This window comes from Scyliorhinus canicula, unplaced genomic scaffold (assembly GCF_902713615.1).
Source record: "Scyliorhinus canicula unplaced genomic scaffold, sScyCan1.1, whole genome shotgun sequence".
Taxonomy (NCBI): domain Eukaryota; kingdom Metazoa; phylum Chordata; class Chondrichthyes; order Carcharhiniformes; family Scyliorhinidae; genus Scyliorhinus; species Scyliorhinus canicula.
The window spans coordinates 974647-998711 of NW_024055760.1; the positions used below are offsets into that span (position 1 = coordinate 974647).

The 24065-nt window shown below is 43.8% G+C and overlaps 1 protein-coding gene and 1 long non-coding RNA gene across 2 annotated transcripts in view; both read left to right on the forward strand.

Annotated features, from left to right (window-relative positions):
* Window positions 1–860: 860 nt before the first annotated feature.
* LOC119960983 (zinc finger protein 420-like) overlaps window positions 861–24065 on the forward strand; it is a 50628-nt gene continuing 27423 nt past the window's right edge. Inside the window, exon 1 of the mRNA XM_038788538.1 lies at window positions 861–1645. Coding sequence (XP_038644466.1) covers window positions 948–1645 — 698 coding nt within the window. The 5' untranslated portion in view covers window positions 861–947. The remainder of the gene's footprint in view (window positions 1646–24065) is intronic.
* LOC119960987 lies at window positions 8575–13215 on the forward strand. Its single transcript, XR_005459560.1, has 5 exons — window positions 8575–8688; window positions 9241–9298; window positions 10436–10493; window positions 12891–12981; window positions 13139–13215. It is a non-coding gene; the product is annotated as an uncharacterized LOC119960987 (long non-coding RNA).

Here is a 24065-nt window from a genome sequence, read left to right on the forward strand (position 1 = left end):
CTCTCCAATGTCCTTCAAAATCATTAATCGTGTCTATTTCCACCCCCTCGTGGGCAGCAGGGTTTGGGTCATTATCACACACTGTGTAAAAATATTCTCCCTCACATCCCTGTCTATCTCTTACCCAAAAATGTAAATCTCTGTCCCAGATTTTTTTTGTCTGCCTTATCTAAACCCGTCAGAATCTTGAGAACCTGCATGAAATCTCCCCTCAGCTTCTTTTGCTCCAACTATTCTTGTAAATCTGTAACTTCTCAAGAATCTTCACATCTTTCCTAAAGTCTAGTGACCAAATCTGGACACAATACTCGAGATGTCACCTAACCAGAGCTTTAGAAAGATTCAGCATAACTTCCCAGTTTTTGGATCAGTATTCCTGTTTATGAAGCTCAACACCCCATTTGCTTTGCTAACTACCCTCAATATATCTTGCTGACATACAAAATCATTGTCCTTCACCTCCCACCTCTATCTCTTGCCTCCCGTAGAGGCCAGAGTCCTGTGTTGGGCCAGACCAGGTGGCAGGTTCCCTTCCCGAAGGACATTAGTGAACCAGTTGAGTTTTCACAATAACCAGTAACTTTCATGATCACTTCTTCCTAGTCCTGGCCCAAAAATTAGGGCAGCACGGTAGCATGGTGGTTAGCATAACCCCAACTGGGGGGGTTGTTGGGTTACGGGTATAGGGTGGATACGTGGGTTTGAGTAGGGTGATCATTGCTCGGCACAACATCAAGGGCCAAAGGGCCTGTTCTATGCTGTACTGTTCTATGTTCTAAAGTACCAGGTGCATTCAGCTACATTTTACAACCTGTCCTGTTTTAAATTAATTTCACAGGGTATTCGAAGGGAAGACATCGCCATCAAAAACCTCTCACCAAATATCACATCAGGATCTCACAGACCCGCCCAATTTATTGTAACTCGAATATCATTGGATTTTGAACATGGAAGACAAAAGCATCATTCACAGTGAGGAGAAACCGTACATGTGTTGTATGTGTGGACGAAGATTCAGGCAATCATCTGGCCTGTCAAGGCACAAATACAGTCACACTGGGGAGAAACGGTGGAAATGTGGGGACTGTGGGAAAGGATTCATTTCCCCATCTCTGCTGGAAATTAATCGGCGCAGTCACACTGGGGAGAGACCATTCACCTGCTGTGTGTGTGGGAAGGGATTCAGTCATTCATCCAACCTGCTGAAGCACCAGCGAATTCACTCAGAGGAGAGGCCGTTCACCTGCTCCGAGTGTGGGAAGGGATTCACTCAGTCATCTGACCTACTGATGCACCAGCGAATTCACTCGGGAGAGAGACCATTCACCTGCTTTGAGTGTGGGAAAAGATTCATTATTTCAGCCCACCTGCTCACTCACCAGCGAGTTCACACTGAGGAGAGACCTTTCAAATGTCCAGACTGCGGGAAGTGCTTCAAAAGTTCTTGGGAACTGATGTCCCATCAACGTGTCCACTTTGATGAGAAACCGTTCAGATGCTCTCATTGCGGGACTGGGTTCAAACGGTCATCTCAACTCACTGTACACCAGAGAATTCACACCGGGGAGAGGCCGTTCACCTGCTCAGAGTGTGGGAAGGGATTCACGACCTCATCCAACCTACAGAATCACCAGCGAGTTCACAAGTAACTACAATGATTTGTTTTTGCTGTTAATCACATGAGGGACTGAACCATGTTCATTGGGACGTTTCTGCTGATGTTATTAAATTCCAGCCCACTGATGGGGTCATATTCTGGCAAAAAGTCAAATAAATCAGTTTTGTGTAAAACAGTGTCAAAACTTTTTAATATCTCTAATGCAAGTTAGTTGCTTTTGAAGTTCTCTCCCCCTCCCCTGTCTCCTCCATCCTCACCTCCAACAAGTGTGAGGAATTCATGGAGCTTCTTTATCCCTGATATTGAGACAATCTGATCTGCTGCCTCTGCTGCTTTCGTCCCTTTCACTCGCCCACCAGGCCAAACTGTCTCTAAATTTCATCCTTTCCCAAGCCCTGAACCCACATCTTTCTCTAGTTTCTCTCCCATCATGCCCTCTCAGAGCTCATCTTGTCCATGAGACCCAGCTCCTGCTCCATCGAACCTATTCTCACAAAATTGATCACCCAACTTCCCCATGTTCACTCACATTGTCATGTCTCTCTCTCTCTGGTACTGTCCCTCTGTCCTTCAAACCTGCCATCATCACCTATTCCTCGAAACCCTCACCTTCCTTACAAACTACTGCCCCATCTCCAGCCTCCCTTTTCTCTCGAAACTCCTCGAACATGTTGTCACCTCCCACAACCCTTTGCACCTTTCCTGGAACTCCATGTTTGAATCCCTCCAATCAGGTTTCTACTCTGTTACAGGACTGGGACAACTCTTATCAAAGTTACAAATGAAATCCTATGTGACTGTGACAAAGATAAAGCTCCGCTCTGTCCTCAGCCTGTCTGCAGCCTTTGACAATGTCGGCCACACCATTCTGCTCCGTCACCTCTCCACTGTCACCCAGCTGGTGGGGCTGCTCTCTCCTGGTTCCATCCTTCTCCATCGGAGTCAGATAATCACTTGTAATGTCTTCCCTTCCCACTCACACAGTTATCTCTGGTGTTCCCAAAGGATTCAGACTTGTCTCCTTTTCTTTCTTGTCCACATGTTCCCCACAATAACACCATCTGGACACAGTGTCAGTTGTCACATTCACACTGACAGCTCCCAGCTCCACCTCACCACGCCCTCCCTCCACCTCATCACCACCTCCCTCCAACTCACCACCACCTCCCTCCACCTCACCACCACCTCCCTCCACCTCACCCCCACCTCCCTCCACCTCACCACCACCTCCCTCCACCTCACCCCCACCTCCCTCCACCTCACCACCACCTCCCTCCACCTCACCCCCACCTCCCTCCACCTCACCACCCCCTCCCTCCACCTCACCACCACCTCTCTCCACCTCACCACCCCCTCCCTCCACCTCACCACCACCTCCCTCCACCTCACCACCACCTCCCTCCACCACACCACCACCTCTCTCCACCTCACCAGCACCTCTGTCCCAGGTTTTCTCAGTCAAAATTATTTCAAAACTGTCCCCACAGAGAGATCAATCATTCTCCTTTCATAATCAGATACATGGAATAAGTCATTCTGAAAGATCCTGGGCGGGATTTTCAGTGTAAATGCAGGATAGAAATTCAGAACAGACCATTCTAGTTTCTGTGGAACATTCCCCCAAATCTCTGAATCTCAGTCCTACACACTCCTCTCCCCCTCTGCTCATTGTTCCAGATTCAGTCTCCAGTCTCCTCCTGATCATTTTCTCCTCTCCAGATTCTCTCTCCCCCTGTCCTTAAACTGGTGATTTAGGCTGTGAATCAATCCCACTCCTTCACTCTCATTCTAACAAATAACCCAGCTCACAATAACAAATCATCTTTAACAACTTTATTAGTAATTTCCAATATTGGGAAAGAATCACCTTTTCCCACTTGAAGAGAACAGAAATTCAGCGGCAGCTCAGAACTTCCTCTCCCCAGGACTGTTTTAACAAGCTGTGTGTATCTGAGTTACATTTATACAGACTCACTCACTCAGTCACTGATCAGATCTCAATGAGCTACAACAACAGCATATTTATAATGAGTTTTTAAACATAATAAAATGTCTCAAGCAGTTTCACAGGGACACGAGGACATATTGGGTCAGATGACCAAAGTCTTGGTGAAAGAGTTTGGTTATAAAGAGAGTTTTAAGGGTGGAAAATGAAGTGGGGAGGTTTAGGGATGAAATTCCAGAGATTAGGGTCCAGGCAGCTAACAGTCCCCAATTGGGATGTGACTAAAATCAGGGATGAAGGACATCCGGGAATGGTGCTCCGTGTACATCAGCCCCATAGCCCAGGCTCAAGGCCCAAATCTGAACTTCAGGACAGTTTGACCATCCCTGGTCTGAGAGAAAATCAATTCCCCGATAAACATCTTGTAAGATCTTGGTCTATTTATAACACAAAAAGGTCGGACCAGTTGAGTCCTCCTGTGTACTCGATGGGGATTGACTTTAACAGATTTAAAATCCTCTGGATTTCAGTGTCACAACAAGAATACGTTTCAGTCGAGATTTAAATATATAAATATTGAAAAACTGAACAGAAATGGGGAAAGACGGCAGCTCAATCATTTCAAAGTGAGAAATGAATGGTCTCTGTTTCAGGTGGGACTCCTTCAGAATGAACACTTCCCACCAGCAGCACCAACCCCCCTCCTCCTCCCTGTTCACTGAACATTCCTTCACCCACTCATCCTCCCATTGCACAGCCACCCAATGGCCCCCAGCCTGGATTCACATTCAGCATGAACTCAGTGAAAGGCTGAGCTGGCCCACGGGATGTAAGAACGGACAAGAGCTGGAAGTGGTTCCAGTCAATACAGTTTGTGCATCATTGTTAAATAAAGAAACTTCATATCTTGTCAAACCCCTATTTCAGACACTTGGTGAATTACAATTTGGAGCCCAGACCCTTCCTGTTGCTTCTACTTGGTGGATGCTGTGTGGTTTCAGCAGAGGTAGAGACAGGCTGCTCACATTCCTGCTCTCACTGCCCAGAGGCTTGTGGTCTCCACCCTCTGGGTTTCAGAGCCCCGGAGGGTCCTGGGACAGACTGACCCATCTGTACCTGTACGGGGCAGATTCAGCTGGAGATGGGACGGCGTGTTGGATACTGCCTGTGGGTTTGGGGGGGAATGGGTCTAAGGTGGGAGCTCTTTGAGTGGAGTTCCCAGATCCATTTCTCCTTCCCCCACCATCCCTCTCCTGGACCAGAGTCACATCATTCCTCGCACTCTGCTGCTGACCAGCTTGGGGGAGATCAGTGACGTGTTGACAGTTTCTGTCATCCTGTTCATGGCAGCAGACATCTCCGGCACGGCCGTGTTCATGACCGGCACCGACCCATTTCAGAGCCGTGCTTGAAGCTCCATGGAGGCAGCCACTCTCTCCATGACAGACAGTCTCTGGAACCTCCTGCAGCCCTAAACCCTCCAAGCTCCCTCACTCCTCCAATTAGGGTAGAAGGTGGCATTGTGGTAATGTCACTGGATTCGTGATCCAGAGATCCAGGCTAATGATCTGAAGACACGGGGTCAAATCCCAAATCCAATTAATAAACCAGGAATTCTAAAGTTAGTCTCAGCGGCCGTGACAACTACTATAGATTGTTGGAAAAACCCATCTGGTTCACGAATGTCCTTCAGGGAGGGAAATCTGCCGTCCTTACCTGGTCTGGCCTACATGTGACTCAGACCCACAGCAATGTGGTTAACTCTTGCACCAAGCTGGCCACTCAGTTGAAGGGCAATTAGGGATGGGTAACAAATCCCGGCCTTTCCAGTGACGTCCACATCCCATAAAACAATCAAAGAGACGACTCTGACCCCCTTCAGCTCCCCCGACTTGCTTCACTCCACCATTGGCAGAGGCACCTTCACCTCCCGAGGTCCTGAGGGCTGGAAACCCCTCACTAAACCTGTCTCCTTACCTTTTCCACACAGCTTCTGTCCCTCTGTGAAGGGTCTCCGACATTTTAACCTGTTGATGGGTAAATGCCAGTTGTTGTTGTCACTGCCTCACATTGGAAAACTCAGGAATGTCACAAAAACACTCGGAAACTTCAGACCGAAGATTCTCAGCTGGAAACTTCACCTTCAGTCAGGAACAGATCACAGCTTTACACCAATCTCTGATTGGACAGCACATTTTGTAAATCACAATCTAATGTTCATAAATGTCAGTAATTCATTGAATATGAACAGAATTAGCTCTCTCTAGCTCTCAGTAACAAAGCTTCCACAGCAGCTTGCTGGGTGACACACACAGGACTGGCCTGTTCTCTCTGTCACAAACCCGGAAACCAGATTTCTAAACTGGAGAAGGTTGGATCTGATGACCCAAATATAAACCAACTGTCTGAGTAAAGGCTAAAAAGGTTCGACAGGTGAATCACTTTGGACAGGAAAGATTTTCAAAGTGATCGGTGCTGGATTCAGACTAAAGCCAAACACTCTGACTGGACCCAGAGGAAGGAGAACACAAGAGACTCCAGCCCCGGAGATCAGCTCCATCTGTCCGAGTGTCTGATCCGGGATCAGTAACAATTCCGAGGAGACTGTCACCTCCAGCCCCGGAGATCAGCTCCATCTGTCCGAGTGTCTGATCCAGGATCAGTAAACCATTCCGAGGAGACGGCCACCTCCAGCCCCGGAGATCAGCATCCTGCTGATCCAGGATCAGTAATCCATTCTCACATGTTGTGGGTCACATCTATTTTCTGCTGATTTAGCTGATGTACCAAATCTAAACTGTTGTTTTTTCATAAACTGCTTTAAAATCACCACTGACTTGGACCCCCTTTTTGGGTGAACTCTGGATCCTGGACTAAAATCTTAAGTTTCCAGCATTCATCATTAATCTTGTTGCCTCTAAAAACAGTTGTAAAGGAGCCTTCTGCCTATATCTCGGAGCTCTGACCATGGAAGAGAGCGACTGAGGCACGTTTCTTACACACCTCAGTATTAACCCACACATTTCAGTCCTGGATCTGATTGACAGCAGCAAAAACTGCCGAATCCAATCCCTGCAGACACTCATCAAGTCGCTGGTGTTTCAGCATAAGCTGTAAGTCAGTGAATCCATTCCCACACTTGGGGCAGGTGAACAATCTCTCTCCAGTGTGAACTCGCTGGTGTATCATCAGCCCATTGCTGCTTTTAAAGCTGTGCTCACAGTCAACACATTTAAAAGGTTTCATATCAGAGTGAATTTGTTGGTGTTTCAGCAGGTTGTATGACTGAGTGAATCCCTTCCCACACACCGAGCAGGTGAATGGTCTCTCCCCAGTGTGAATTCGCTGATGTACAGTAAGTTCAGATGATCGCCTGAAGCCAGTCCCGCAGTGAGAGCACCTGAATGGTCTCTCGTCAGTGTGAACACGTTGATGACAGGTCACTTCCCCGGAAGTTTTAAAGCACTTCCCACAGTCTGGACATTTAAAAGGTCTTTTATCAGTGTGAACTCGCTGGTGTTTCTGCAGGTTTGATGTAGCAGTGAATACCTTTCCACACAAGGAGCAGGTGAATGGCTTCTCCTCACTGTGAATATGTTGGTGTCTCAACAGATACTTTTTGCTTTTAAATCTCTTCTCACATTCAGAACATTTGAATGGTGTCTGTTCTGTGTGAACATACTGGTGTGTCAGCAGGCTGGATGACTGAGTGAATCCCTTCCCACAGGTGGAGCAGGTGAACGGCCTCTCCCCAGTGTGACTGCGTCGATGCATTTCCAGTTCAGAAGGGTAACTGAATCGCTTCCAACAGTCCCCACATTTCCACGGTTTCTCCATGGTGCCGGTGTCCTTGTGTCTCTCCAGGTTGAATGACAAGTTGAACTCTTGACCAGACACACAACACATGGACGGTTTCTCCCCACTGTGAATGGTGTGATGGTTTTGTGTCTATGTAACTGGTTAAAGCTCTTTCCACAGTCAGTTCATGGAACACTTACTGTGTATGTGCGTCTCTGTGCTTTTCCAATCACACTGATGTTTAAAATCTTTTCCCACAAACTGAACAGACAAACATTACTCCTTCCACATTCAAAGACTGTGATATTCAGGTTCGAAACAATTGAGTGACTCTGTCAGATCTCGATATTTCGTTTGAGTTTTCTGTCAGCCAATCTTCCGCTTCCAATATCCTGTAAAAGGAGTTTATAAAAGCCATCACCATCAGTCCAGGATAGAAATTCTGAACAGACAATTCTAGTTTCTCTGGAACATTTTTCCCTCTCTTGTTCCCCCAAAGCTGTAAATCCCCGTCCCACACACTCTCCCTCCTCCCTGGGCTGAAATCCAAACCCATCTCACCATCTGCACCATTTCTTTCCTCCACTCCCAGTTTTCTCCCTCCCTCTCCTCTGCCTGGGTTCAGTTCTCCAGCTCGTGTCTGCAGACTGACAATAAAACCAATGGGTCTTATTGGGGGGTTTGGGGCCTCCACTCACCCGCCTGAGTCCAGCTTCATACCTGCACTGCGCATGCTCCAGCTCACAATGGCTGGGGAGTGATTGACGGCAAGTGCCGACCAATAGAAAGACGGTAGTTCGGGTGTTGATTTTCTACGGCAACCGGACGCCCTCTTGGGAAAGGAAGACGCGTCTTTTGTCCTTGCAGCGGAGCGGTGCGGCGGCCATCTTGGTTAGGGATGACAGAGTGGGCGGATCTTCCTGCCGGGTGACAGGCCCCGGGGCAACCGGTGACCGCCACCATCTTGGGAATGGAACTCTTGTCTTTTGTGGAGCAGAGTGATGGAACGGCCATTTTGGTATGGGAAGAGAAAGTAGGCGGGGTTTCCGCTCCGGTAACCGCTCCCGGGTCACCCGGCGACCAACGCCATCTTGGGAATGGAGGTCGGGTCTTTTGTTCCTGGCGCGGAGCGTTGGGGCGGCCATGTTTGTATAGTTAGAGGGGGTGGGCGGGGCTTCCCCCTGACGGGTTTTTGGGTCACCTGGCGGCCGTCGCCATCTTGTGGCGGGATTTTCTATCCGGGTCTTTAGTGAAGGACAATGAACTGGAGCTGAGGTTGCAAAGTGTTCAGAGGAAGGTCTGAAATCAGAATTACAGTCAGATATCTGTAAGAACCACAAAGTTCACATTCAGTATGTCTGTCAAATGGAATCACAGTGCTGCAAACTCTCAGTTCTGAAGAAGAATCAGATTGCATTGGAAATGTTAACTCTCTTTCTCTCTCTTCACAGAAGCTGCCAAACCTGCTGAGGATTTCCACAACTTTCTGTTTTCACTTCACATTTCCACAACTTTCTGTTTTCACTTCACTTTACTCAAATTATTATTATGGTTTTGAAATTGTGTTGCATTACCAGTTCAGAGTAAAATAATTGTCACCATTTAAATGACCAAATCAGTGATATTTATTTGTCTAACTGAGACTGGGCTGTTAAGGAGCAATGTCAGAAATCACTTTTAAGAAAATATAGTGAAATCTGTAATTCTGTTCATTTCTGTCATTAGAAACTATAAAAACTGAGTTTGATAGAAGTTTGTGAGACGAGAGTATTAATGGTTATGGAATCAAGGGAGATGGATGAATTGAACAAGCAGATCAGACATCTGCAAACTGGAGTTTAATGTCTGAGGTTGAACTGATTCTGGTTTTGTTTTGAAGGTGGTGTCGGTTTCCTGTTCTGTCGAATATCTCCACACCTGTGGGTAATTTGCTGGAGGTAAGATAATAATCTTTATTAGTGTCACAAGTAGGCATACATTAAGTAGCCTTGCAGGCTTGAAGGGCCAATAGGCCTCTTCCTGCTGCTATCCTCTATGTATCTTCTATGTATCATTACAATGAAGTTACTGTGAAAATCCCCTAGTTGCCACACTCCGGCACCTGTTGCTGTGAAGCAACAGTGCTAACCACTGTGCTACCATGAAGGGGAAGAGGGCTGGTATAGTGACACAGGCGTGGCTAATCCCAGTCTTCACTGAGATAGCACCTGGGTGTTTCCATTGATGAGGAACATGGCTTGTGTGTCATTGTGGTGCAGGCGGAGGATGGTGGCCAAGTTCTGAGGACGGCCAAATTTGAAGAACATACTGAATTAAACATCAGTTTGACAGTGAAGTGTTTTTGTGAGGTCAGAAAAGACCTGTGATTCGTGATGTTCCTTGTATTTTGCTTTGGTTTGTCACGTAGTGTAGATCATGTCTTTGGTGTCTCATAGAACATAGAACAGTACAGCACAGAACAGGCCCTTCGGCCCTCAATGTTGTGCCGAGCCATGATCACCCTACTCAAACCCACGTATCCACCCTATACCCGTAACCCAACAACCCCCCCCCCCTTAACCTTACTTTTATTAGGACACTACGGGCAATTTATCACGGCCAATCCACCTAACCCGCACATCTTTGGACTGTGGGAGGAAACCGGAGCACCCGGAGGAAACCCACGCACACAGGGGGAGGACGTGCAGACTCCACACAGACAGTGACCCAGCCGGGAATCGAACCTGGGACCCTGGAGCTGTGAAGCATTTATGCTAACCACCATGCTACCCTGCTGCCCATGGTGGGAGAAAACCTAAATGTGACTCTGGAAGGAGCTCTTTGGCCACTAAGAGAAGATCATTGAGGAGGATCCTGGCAGTGATCTCTGTGGCAGACAGCAGGGAGTCGCCTGTGTAATTACCACAATCTGACTTGTCTCTTCTTGAATATAGTCACAGTGTCTCTGCGATCCCCGGCATGCATCCTTCTTCCCAGATGAGGAAAATGAGATTATAGAATCAAGGGAGATGGATGGATTTAACAGACTGGAGCTTGATGTCTGAGGTTGAACTGAATCTGGTTTTGTTTTGAAGGTGGTGTCGGTTTCCTGTCCTGTCGATTATCTCCACACCCGTGGGTAATTTGCTGGAGGTGAGACAGTGTCACAAGTAGGCTAACATTAAGTAGCCTTGCAGGCTCCAAGGGCCAAAAGGCCTCCTCCTGCTGCTATCTTCTATATATCTTCTATGTTGCAATGCAATAAAGTTACTGTGAAAATTCCTGAGTTGCCACACTCCAGAATGTCCAATTCACCTAACAATTCACCTCACATCTTTAGGGACTTGTGGCAGCCCCACACAGACCCGGGGAGAATGTACAGACTCCGCACAGACAGTGACCCAAGTGGGAATCGAACCCAGGTCCCTGGTGCTGTGAAGCAACAGAGCTAACCACTGTGCTACCGTGACAGGGAAGAGGGTTGCTGCAGTGACACAGCCTTGTCTGGTCCCAGTCTTCACTGAGATAGTGTCTGGGGTGTTTCCATTGATGAGGTTCATGGCTTGTGTGTCATCGGGTGTAGGTGGAGGATGGTGGCCAAGTTCTGAGGACAGCCAAATCTGAGAAACATGCTGAATATAAGATCACTGACAGTGTGAAGTGTTTTTGTTAAGTCAGAAAAGACCTGTGAGGGGCGGCATGTGATGCAGTGGTTAGCACTGGGACTGTGGCGCTGAGGACCCGGATTCGAATCCTGGCCCTGAGTTACTGTCCGTATGGAGTTTGCACATTCTCACCATGTCTGCATGCGTTTCACCCCCACAACCCAAAGATGTGCAGGTTAGGTGGATTGGCCACACTACATTGCCCCTTAATTGGAAAAAAGAATAATTGGGTACTCACAATTTATTTAAAAAAAAGAAAAGACTGTGATTGGTGCTGTTCCTTGCATTTTGTTTGAGTTTGGCACGTAGTGTAGAATGTCTTTGATGCCTCGCGAAGGGAGAAAACCTGACTGTGACTCTTTGCCACTAAGGGGAGATCATTGAGGAGGATCCTGGCAATGATCGTCTCTGTGTCAGACAGCAGGAAGTCCCCTTGTGTAATTACCTCAATCTGACTTGTCTGACTTCAATATAGTCACAGTGTCTCTGAGATCCCCCGGCATGCATCAATCTTCCCAGATGAGGAATATGAGATTGTGTAGCTATGCCAGGAGTGTAACCCCGCCATGCTTCAGAATTTCAGCAGGGATTCATTCTGCTCCAGAGGCCGTGTTGTTTTTGAGCTGTTGAATGGCTTTTTCACTCTGCTCCAGATGTATCATGGGGACTGAGCCGGACAGGATACTGGGGAATGGACTTGAGGACGTTAAAGTCAGAGTCTCGGTCGAGGGGTTCTTCAGAATGTTCCCTCCAGTGAGCTTTGATTGACCCTCTGTCCTTGATGAGTTCCCCTCCACACTTTGCTCTCAGTGGGGTGGGCCATTGACTGCTTAGGCCATCAATTGTGTTGGCAGCGCTGGTGAAACCGTGCATGCCATTGCTTTCCATGAGCTGTTGGCTATCCCTCACTCTTTCTACCTTCTAAAGGCTTTAGAAACTTGGAAAACCTGGAGCAGGCATCTCAAAAGCACTGGAGCAGTACTTCCAGCAGTGCCTTCACAAGATGCTCCAAATCCAGGGGCAAGGAGGGCGATCCAACAGAGGAGAGGGAAAGAGAAAACTGGGAGTGGAGGTTAGTGTCGTGGCCATCACCAAGGAGAAGGTGCTGGGGAAGCTGAAAGGCCTGAAGGTGGATAAATCGCCCAGACCGGATGGACTACACCCCAGGGTACCGAAGGAGATAACTGCGGAGGTTGTGGAGCCATTGGTGGTGATCCTTCAGGGATCACTGGAGTCAAGGGGCCCCCAGAGAACAGGGAAGTGACTAATGTAACACTCCAGTTTAAGAAGGGAAGGAGGTAGAAGATGGGAAATTATAGACCGATTAGTCTGACTTTGGTTGTTGATAAGAGTTTAGAGTCCATTATTAAGGATAAGATTACGGAGTTCTTGAAAGTGCATGGCAAAATAAAACTGAGTCAGCGCGGCTTGGTCAAGGGGAGGTCATGCCTGGCAAATCTGTTAGAATTCTTTCAGGAGGTATAAGGGAAGTTAGACAAAGGAGAGCCAGTGGATGTGATCTATTTGGTTTCCAGAAGGCCTTTGACAAGGTGCCGCATAGGAGACTTAGATAAATTAAGAGCCCATGCTGTTAAGTGTAAGATGCTGGCATGGATCGAGGATTGGCTGACTGGCAGAAGGCAGAGAGTGGGGATAAAGGGGTCTTCTTCAGGATGGCAGCTGGTGACTAGTGATGTGCATCGGGGTTCGGTGCTGGGACCTGTATTCTTGTGCTCAACTTTTGCTAAGAATAAAGATATTAATCCTTTCTGAATTACTATATCCTATAACTTCTTAACTAGTTGGCCACTCTAAGGTCTTTTATCTCTTAGACTCCCTTGCTGATACCAGGTGGGAACTAATCTATTTCAAACTCTTTTTCAAGTTATTATAGGATGCCAAATCTACAAGGAAGAATTTTAACTCACTTACCACTCAATGTCCCTTAAGGGTGTGGAGCTGTTGAGAATGTCTAGGTGAGTCTTTTGGGTAAAAAGCTATTTCAGGTTTAGATTTAAAATAAACCCCTGTTTCAGGTTTAGGTTTGAAATAAACCACTGTTTCAGGTTCAGAGTTAAAATAAAACTGTTTTTATTTGCCTTTACAAAATCCTAACAATCTTTGTATTTAAAGATCTCTTTTAGCTGATCAGACTCCAAGAGCTCTCTTTAACGATTCTTCTTCTGTCCTGATAGCTGGTGGCTGTTCTTATTCTTTGGTCTTCCAACTTCTTCTGTTCCCCACGGACCGAAGAGCTGACTCGAATCGGATCTGAGAATAAACTCGAACCGAATGCTCTAAGGTTGTCACTTCTCTGAGTTCTGATTTTGCCACTGGTGATTCGAGGCTTTATACTCTTAAATTTGCCTCTCCAGCACATTTCAACCACAAAGCATTGTCTCATAATTTCCCTTATAGATATGTCACATTTCAATAAAACCTCGCTGTCCTGCACCTGGATGGAGGCTGTGATACATTTTGAAACCATTCGTCTCCTTTTTCCCAAAATATACCCGCCCTGTTCAAGATTGCCACATTTGCAAAACCCCATTTGTTCCCTCTTTCTCAGAAACTAATTTACAGCTATATCCTGTCCACTTAAAATACTAGCAGCTTTCTAACACATCTGTTCCCGTACGTGCTGGCCTCAGAATCTTGTAGCACCTTAAACTTGCCATGTCTCCTTCGCCACTGGCTCCCTTTATTCTCAACGCTGCTATTTTTTTCAGAAATCGTTACTCGTCCCAAAACAACCAACAGCGATATCCTGTCTGTCTCAAACACTCATGGTTTTCTTAATGATCCTTTCTTATGCCTGTTGTTTTTCTCAAACGTTTGACCTCTTCTGTGCTTGCTAGCTTCAAGCTTTTTTTTTTAAAAGCGCTCTGATACTCACTCTTGTCTGTTTCTTTATCTATTTTTTATAAGTTTATTTTACTCTATATTTTTGTATGCTTTTATTCAGTTTATTTTGTTCCAAACTACATCTTCTTTTCCATTTTCATTTACACGTTTGATTTAATATATCTGAGAAATCTTTTTGTGTATCCTCTATGCTGTAAAGCTGTAAATAAATTATGTACTGCAGTCTCAAAATCTGAGTTTTCTGAGCAAATGCAGTGGAACCTTGTCAATTGCGATTTAATGAGGCCCCAAAAAATGTGTTTTGGGTGATGGCTGTTGGTGTGTAAAAGTACACGAGTGTCTGTAGGATTAAAGAAAGCTTTAGCAGCTAATTTGTATTCGCCATTTACCTTTCTGACTTTATAGACAGTGGTGTCCAATAAATCTATTGTGTGTTTGTGTGTAATGACTTTAATTTTAATAGATGGGTGATGATTGTTACGGATATGTACAAATTGTTCAAATTCCAATTGTGTGTGTGTCCAAATACCCCATATATCATCTAGATATCTGTAGTAGCAGAATGGCGTCTTGGGGCACTTTTTGAAGACAATTTCTTCCTATTCGGCCATGAAGATATTGGCATAGGCCAGTGCAAATATTTTGCCCATTGCTGTACCCTTAATCTGTAGATAATGTTCATTATTAAATTGAAAGTAATTTCTAGTCAGCCCTAGGTGTAATAGTTGAATAAGGATTATTAGGCTGCGAATATTTAAAAAAAAAATTTTCACCGCTTCAATTCACCTATCGGTCTCAATGTTGGTGTGAAGACTGTCGACATCCATGGTGAATAGCATTGTGTTTGGAGTGATAGTCAGGGATCTAACAATTTCAATGAAATGACATGTACCTTTAATGTAACTCAGATGTTTTTGGGCTAAGTGGTTTAAAAATGAGTCAATGTATTCCGGGATCCTATAGGACTCACTCCCACAGTCTGAAACTCTGGGTCTACCTGGGGGAATTTTATGTGGTACAGTCCATGTTTCCGGATTTTTATGTATTTTTGGGAGGAGGTAAAATATTCGTGGTAAAGGTTGAAATTGTTTAAAATAGTCCATTTGTTTCACAGTAATATAGTGTAAATTGTATAATTGTACTAACAAGTCTGTGATCTGCTTGTATGTTGGTGGTATATTGGTGCTGGTAATTCAGTATAATATTCAGTATTGTTGAGTAGCCGATAAGCTTCAAAAAGGTATTGTTGCCAATCCATAATAACAATATTATTCCCTTTGCTGGTTTTATAATGAAACGTGAGTTTGATTTTAGCTGCGTGATTGCTTGTCTCTCTGTTCTTGTTAGGTTTTGTTTATCTCTTACTTGTTTGATCTCAGTTATGTCTAATTCAATTTTTTGGAAGAAATGTTGTATTTTCGGGTCTATTTTCTGTTCCGGTGGGTTCCAATCCGATTGGGGTAGGAATGGTTGTTTATCATCTGATGTTGAGTATTCAAAGTAGCTCAGAATTTTAATTCTTCTGTAAAATTTTTCAAGGTCTATTTGGATCTGTGCATTATCTGGCTTTTGTACTGGGACAAAGGTTAAACTTTTATTTAAATTTTTTCTTGTATGGTGGTGAGTTTGAATGTGTTTGATTTTCATTTTGCTGGGAGATTTAAAAAAAAACGTTTTTATTGAAGTGTGTAGTTTTTGGCCTCCTCTTATTTGAGACAGAAAATCTCTGATTTAGCTTAATCAAACTAATCCTAGACTTTAAGTGCTTGAAGTCTATTTATCATTCTAAAAGGGGAATGGAAGAACTATAAAACTTTTTCTAAAATAATATGGAGTATAAAACTTTCAATTTGAACTTGGAAGAGACGAAAATGTTATTTGGGCTTTAAAAACAACTTATTGAATATAAAAATAGGAGAAATAAAATTAAGAAAATAGGTGGCTTGTTCTGAAAAATTAACTCAGAACTTAGGGGACACAGCAAAAAAGGTGAGTGCAGCATTTCTGTGGAAACTTCCAGTCAGAACTCAGTTTGTGATGTCAGCAAACGTCAAGATTCCTTTAAAAATTATAAATTGAAATTAGGAATATTAAAATGAAAATATCCATTTTAAAATAGTGGACATTAGTAATGATCTGTTTTGATTTATCAAATATGTTTAAAAATGAAATGTAAATGCCAGTTAAGGATATAAAAAATTATCAATGTATTTCCCAAAAACTAACTTTTGTTAACTCTCCTACTATATTGTCAGTAAGAACTCCCATTCCTTTCCAGAAATAACATGTAATATATATATTGAAGTGGTTAATAACCTGTCCACACCAAAGAGTTGAGTCAAGTCCATTTATTGACAAAAGCTTTTGGGAGACGAGCCTGCACTCCGCAGTGCTCACACTCACCGTCTCAATTTAGCTTGATGGGGTTACATACATGACCAATTAGGTCCCCCTGGCAACAATTAGCTTCCAATCACATTCCTCTGAAAACATTCGATAACTGATGGCCACAACTCCTTGTTTTCAGTTACAAGAACAGCAGGTGTCTCAACAGTAAACGGTTAGTTTGTTGCACTTTTGTATCAGAATTTTGCAGCATCCCAATCACATTATTGCAAGCTGCACCAGATCTTTGCAGCATCCCAATCACATTATTGCAAGCTGCACCAGATCTTTGCAGCATCCCAATCACATTATTGCAAGCTGCACCAGATCTTTGCAGCATCCCAATCACATTATTGAAAGCTGCACCAGATCTTTGCAGCATCCCAATCACATTATTGCAAGCTGCACCAGATCTTTGCAGCATCCCAATCACATTATTGCAAGCTGCACCAGATCTTTGCAGCATCCCAATCACATTATTGCAAGCTGCACCAGATCTTTGCAGAATCTATCAATCACATTATTGCAAGCTGCACCAGATCTTTGCAGCATCCCAATCACATTATTGCAAGCTGTACTAGATCTTTGCAGCATCCCAATCACATTATTGCAAGCTGCACCAGATCTTTGCAGCATCCCAATCACATTATTGCAAGCTGCACCAGATCTTTGCAGCATCCCAATCACATTATTGCAAGCTGCACCAGATCTTTGCAGCATCCCAATCACATTATTGCAAGCTGCACCAGATCTTTGCAGCATCCCAATCACATTATTGCAAGCTGCACCAGATCTTTGCAGCATCCCAATCACATTATTGCAAGCTGCACCAGATCTTTGCAGCATCCCAATCACATTATTGCAAGCATAATTAAAACAGAGACCCTTAACTTTAACTTCTCCATGTATAATTTTTACCTCAACAATAATATATTTATACATACATATGTATACGCATTCTAGTGTTGTGATGAGGTAAATATTTGTATTTTTATATTTTATATATTTTTGTTCCCTGTATTTTACCTGTGGCTACTACGTCAAGCAGCTAGGTTTTCTTTGGATGGGGATGATTTCTATTTACTGTTCCCTATTTAGGGTTGCAGAATAAAACAACTGTCTTTGCCAATGGTTACTGTAAAAACTCGTATACTTTTGTGCTATACTGCCACCCTGAAAAACTGCATATCCCATGGAAAGTAAAAGGTTCAAAATTCAAATTAAAAAATTAAAATTTGAAAAAAAAATTTAGCATTAAGACAACTAAACTGTAGACATATATTAAGTAAGGGGTTAAACTAAATTAGGATAAAGGTAGGAGTCATTGAGGTTTGGGATAGGGTTGGAACCACTGAAACCATCAGGGGACTGAGGGCTGGTCCCTGGGTCAGGTTAGGGTGAAAAATAATTTAATTGTTTGTTTTCGGGTTGTATGTTATTTTATCCAATTGTTTAGGATTGCAATGGCAGTGTCACTTGTCCAATGTATGTTGTTATGTGACACTCTGAAAAGCTCATTTGGTATATTTGGGATGAACATTTTACTCCTGATGAATTAATTTGGGCGACAATTGTCTCCATTTGTGTTTTGGGGAGACTCTGGCTGTAATTTAGTTCAGTGATGAAGATTTTTGTTTTTGGGAATTTCTGTTTTGCTACTTTGAATCGTATTTGGATTGTTTAATCGCAGTCGTAGCTCCCTGTGTCCGGTTAAAAATACCAATTGAATATATTATCCTGTGTATTTTGGGATAATGTTTCAGTTTATTTAAAATGGATGTAATATGGATAAATTTGGCTCTAGGGAAACAGTCGAATTGGATGTTGGGGACTGGACAACTATTAATTTTGGAGAGATTGGAGTCCCCTATGGCCAGTGTGGATTTCTTTGGAAGCAATAACCATTTTTAATTGTTGTAGTATGTATGGGGGTGTTGTGTCACCATCAATGTGGTTTTGTTCTGTGTGGTAGAAGATACGTCCACTTTGGGTGTTTGTACAGGACTGTTTTTATTTTCATTGGGTTCTCAGCTGTGTGGAACCATGTTTGTGCCTGGATCGGGGCTGCTAGTCGGTTCATATCTGTGGGACGGGTTGGTGTACCTGAAGGTGGTGAAACCATGTGTCTGTGACCAGGAATTGAATTTGAAGAATTAAGCCAGTATTAAATGTTTTGGTGTTTTGTTCGCTATTTTCAATGATGTTGATGAATTCTTAGGAATTATGTTTTTTGAGGTCTTATATTGAGGAATTGTGTTGAAATCCTCAAATTCTGAACTACTGTGTTGGGTCATAGGAGACGTCATGGTGTTTGTGTTTGTCTCCTGAGGTGGTAGGACCATTTTTGAATTGAAAATGTAATTTTTTTTATTATTTTGGATTTGGAATTCTCTTTACAGTTTATTTTATACCAGCTTTTTGCACTGGAGAATTAGTTGTTGTTGTATTAGGGTTAGGTTATGTCATATAACATACATATGAACATATATTCTGGTGTTAAGAAAAGATCAAAATTTATCTTGTTTTTGTTCCCTGTCCCCGACCTGGGGCTACACCTTCAAGCGATCAGGTTTGTTTTTTTTTTGGGGGGGGGGGGGGGGGGGGGTTGGTTAGGGATAGATTTGTGTTTACTGTACCCTAGTTAGGGCTAAGATTAGGGATAGAGTTAGGGTTAAGATAAGGGTGGGGCCAAAGGTCCAAGGTACAAAGCTCAAGGCCCAAGGTATTAGGGTGGGGATCAAGGACAGGGTCCCAGGTCAGGGTTTAAGGTTAAGGTCTAGACTCGGGGGTCAGGGTGTGTGGTCAGGGTATGATGAAAGACTGAGTAAGTGTTGTTATCAAAGGGAATACGTATTCATGTTTGAAAATTCTGTTCATTTTTCATTTTAATCGTTCGGGGACTTTGTTCTAAGATTTAGAATCCAATGTCTTTCACGTCTTTTTCTTTATGGCGTTGACCATTTGCTATTTGCTTCTAAGCCTAAAATGTGTAATGCATCAAGGCCATGCTCTATAAAATGCATGTTAATTAATTGATGTATTTTCTGAGTACGGATCTGCAATGTCCCGTGAGTCTGGTTCGTAAGGTGTCACCTATTTGGCCGATGTACAAAATGTCACACCTTGTACATCGGACAGCAGAGACCAAATTTTTATGTTGGCAAGTTATTTTTTGTTTTATGGCGGCTACTTTTCCTACTCTGGGATTGTGAATTATAGATGTGATTTTAAAATATTTACAGCTTGTGCAGTTGGTACGTCCGCAATTGTCGGTCTTTTCCGAGGGTAGTTTGCTCTTGAACAAAAGGTCTTTTGGGTTCTTGCTTCTCTTGTCGGCAGTGACTATAACCCAATGGGCTAATGGAACAATGTCCTGTTTAAATTTCTCAAAATGTTTTTTGAGGAGTTTATTTATTTGTGTGGTTTTACTGCTGTACTGTATTACAAAAGGTATTTTTGAGGACAAAGTTTTATTGCTGGAGGGGTTAGTTAATTCTGCAAAAAGTTTGACTTAATATATCTAAGAAATCTTTTTGTGTATCCTCTATGTTGTAAAGCTGTAAATAAATTATGTACTGCAGTCTCAAAATCTGAGTTTTCTGAGCAAATGTGGTGGAACCTTGTCAATTACGATTTAATGAGGCCCCTAAAAATGTGTTTTGGGTGATGTGTTGGTGTGTAAAAGTACACGAGTGTATTTCTGTTTAAAGAAAACTTTAGCAGCTAATTTGTATTCACCATTTACCTTTCTGACTTTATAGACAGTGGTGTCCAAAAAATCTATTGTGTGTTTGTGTGTAATGACTTTAATTTTAATAGATGGGTGATGATTGTTAAGGATATGTACAAATTGGTCAAACTCCAATTGTGTGTCCAAATACCCCATATATCATCTAGATATCTGTAGTAGCAGAATGGCATCTTGGGGCACTTTTTGAAGACGGCTTCTTCCTATTCGGCCATAAAGATATTGGCATAGGCCGGTGCAAATTTTTTGCCCATTGCTGTACCCCATAATCTGTAGATAATGTTCATTATTAAATTGAAAGTCATTTCTCGTCAGTCCGAAGTGTAATAGTTGAACAAGGATTGCATCCGGTCTATCAGGCTGCCAATATTTCTTCAAAATATTTCTCACCGCCTCAATTCCTCTATCGGTCTCAATGTTGGTGTGGAGGTTATCGACATCCATGGTGAATAACATTGTGTTCAAAGTGATAGTTAGGGATCTAACAATTTCAATGAAATGATCTGTGTCTTTAATGTAACTCGGATATTTTTGGGCTAAGGGGTTTAAAAATGAGTCAATGTATTCCGCGATCCTATAGGACTCACTCCCACAGTCTGAAACTGTGGGTCTACCTGGGGGAATTTTATGTGGTACAGTCCACGCTTCCGGATTTTTATGTATTTTTGGGAGGAGGTAAAATATTCGTGGTAAAGGTTGAAATTGTTTAAAATAGTCCATTTGTTTCTCAGTAATATAGTGTAAATTGTATAATTGTACTAACAGGTCTGTGATCTGCTTGTATGTTTGGTGGTATATTGGTGCTGGTATTTAGTATAATATTCAGTATTGTTGAGTTGCCGATAAGCTTCAAAAAGGTATTGTTGCCAATCCATAATAACAATATTATTCCCATTGTCTGCTGGTTTTATAATGATATCTGAGTTAGATTTAAGCAGCATGATTGCTTGTCTCTCTTTTCTTGTTAAGTTTTGTTTATCTTTTACTTGTTTGATCTTTGTAATGTCTGAGTTAATTTTCTGGGTAAAATGTTACATTTTCGAGTCTATTTTCTGTTGTGGTGGGTTCCAATCTGATTGGGGTAGGAAGGGTTGTTTGTCCTCTGATGTTGAGTATTCAAAGAAACTCAGAATTTTAATTCTTCTGTAAAATCTTTCAAGATCTATTTGAATTTGTGTATTATCTGGCTTTTGTACTGGGACGAAGGTTAAACCTTTATTTAAAATCCTTTTCTTGTCTGGTGGTGAGTTTGAATGTGTTTGATATGTTAACTATTGTATTGTCGAGATTAAGTGGTTCTTTTTGTAGGCTTGTTTTGTTATTGTGTAAATAGAACAAAGAACAAAGAAAAGTACAGCACAGGAACAGGCCCTTCGGCCCGACCATGCTGCCTGACTAAACTACAATCTTATACACATCCTGGGTCCGTATCCCTCTATTCCGATCCTATTCATGTATTTGTCAAGATGCCCCCGTAAACGTCACTCTCACCCCTGCTTACACCACCTCCTCTGGCAGCGAGTTCCAGGCACCCACTACCCTCTGTAAAAAAAAAAAAACTTGCCTCATACATCTCCGCTAAACCTTGCCCTTCGCACCTTAAACCTATGCACCCTCATAATTGACCCCTCTACCCTGGGGAAAAGCCTCTGACTATGCCCCTCATAATTTTGTAGACCTCTATCAGGTCGCCCCTCAACCTCCGTCGTTCCAGTGAGAACAAACCGAGTTTATTCAACCACTCCTCATAGCTAATGCCCTCCATCTTAGGCAACATTCTGGTAAATCTCTTCTGCACCCTCTCTAAAGCCTCCACATCCTTCTGGTAGTGTGGCGACCAGAATTGAACACTATACTCTAAGTGTGGCCTAACTAAGGTTCTATACAGCTGCAACATGACTTGCCAATTCTTATACTTAATACCCCAGCCAATGAAGGCAAGCATGCCGTATGCCTTCTTGACTACCTTCTCCACCTGTGTTGCCCCTTTCAGTGACCTGTGGACCTGTACACCGAGATCTCTCTGACTTTCAATACTGGAGGGTTCTACCATTCATTGTGTATTCTCGACCTGTAGTAGACCTTCCAAAATGCATTACCTCATCCAAATGAGTCATCCAATTATTTAGCATAGCAGTGGCTGTTTCATCTGTCCAATGAATGTTATCTGACTGTACTTGGAAGAATTTGTTTGAAATTGCTGGGATGAAAGAATGTTGGTTAATGTATTGGTTTAAGGCCATGATTCTTTTTTTCTGTTCTTGTGGGAGACTCTTACTGTAATTGAGTTCAGTAATAAAGATTTCAGCTTTGGGGAATTTTGGTTTTGTTGTATTTAATAAAATTTTGAGTTGTTTAATCGCGGTGGAAAGTTTTTGTGTGAGATTATTAATGCCAATTGATAATATTACTTTTTGTATTTCCGAATGGGGTTGAAATTTATTTGAAATGGTACCAATATGAGAAAATTGTGCTCCAGGAAAACAGTCGAATTGAATACTTGGATCTGGGCAATGTTTAATATTCGTACGGTTGGAATCTCCTATGATTAATATAAATTTTTGTGGCAAAAATGACCAATCTTTATTCTTGTCATTTGTGTGAGGATGTTGTGTCATTGCAATTGTAGTTATATTTTGTATCATGGTGAGTGTTGGGTCAGGTGAAGATGAGTGAATCTGTAATGACTGTGTGGGACTACCTCTATCTACTTCTGGGCTCCCAGCTACGTAGGACCAGGTAAGTGCTTGGATCGGGGCTTTTAAAAGACCCAAATGGCTAGAACAAGTCGGTGTAGGTGATGGGGGTGAAACTATGTGATCAGTAGTACGGGCGTTGTAGTTGTTGACTCCGAGAGCGTGTTGTCTGGAGCTTCGGTCCAGCGTGTCGTTGAGGGGTGTGGGTAGGAAGGGGGGGTGGTGGATGGCGGCTGTGTAGGCACGGGACAGTACAGGAGCCCCAGGGGGGCGTTAGGGATTCGGGGGGTGGCGATAGGCGGTGGGGAGGGGGGCGTGTTGACATGGGAACCAGCGGGCGCCAGGTCCCGGAAGGGAGACAGTATCTTGCCATCCGTCTTCGTGTGCGACGTAGGCATATTAGGGGTTGGCGTGCAGCAGCTGGACCCTCTCGACCAGGGGGTCAGTCTTATGGCTACCCGTATGCTTCCAGAGAAGGACAGGTCCCGGAGTTGTCAGCCAGGATGGAAGTGTGACCCCGGAGATGGATTTCCCAGGGAAGACAAACAAACGGTCGTGAGGGGTCTCGTTCGTGGCTGTGCAGAGGAGCAATCTAATGGAGTAGAGCGCGCCGGGGAGGAACTCCTGCCAGCGGGGGGGGTCAGGAGACTTCTAGATCTGAGGGCCAGAAGAACGGCCTTCCATACCATCGTGTTCTCCCTCTCCACCTGCCCGTTTCCCTGCGGGTTGTAGCTCGTAGTCCTGCTCGAGGTGGTGCCCTTACTGAGCAGGTACTGACGCAGCTCATCGCTCATGAACGAGGTGCCCCGGTCACTGTGGACGTATGCGGGAAACCGAACAGGGTGAAAATGCTGTGCAGTGCCTTTATAACAGTTGCCAAGGTCATGTCAGGACATGGGATAGCGAAGGGGAAGCAGGCGTACTTGTCAATGACGGTCAGGAAGTACATATTGCGGTTGGTGGAAGGGAGCGGCCCTTTGAAGTTGATACTGAGGCTCTCAAAGGAACGGGAGGCCTTTACCAGGTGGGCCTTGTCTGGCCAATAGATGTGTGGTTTGCGCAATCCTTCGTCATGGCCCTGACCTCCTCAGTGGAGTAGGGCAGATTGCGGGCCTTAATAAAGTGGATAAGCCGAGTGACCCCCGGGTGACAGAGGTCATTGTGGATAGCCCGAAGCCGGTCATCTTGCGCGCTGGTGCATGTGCTGCGGGACAGGGCATCTGAGGGCTCGTTGAGCTCCCCAGGATGATACTTGATATCGTAAGTATAGGTGGAGAGTTTGATCCTCCACCTCAAGGTTTTGCCCTGTTTAATTTTGCCCCGTTGTGCGTTGTCGAACATCAAGGCTAACGACCATTGGTCGGTG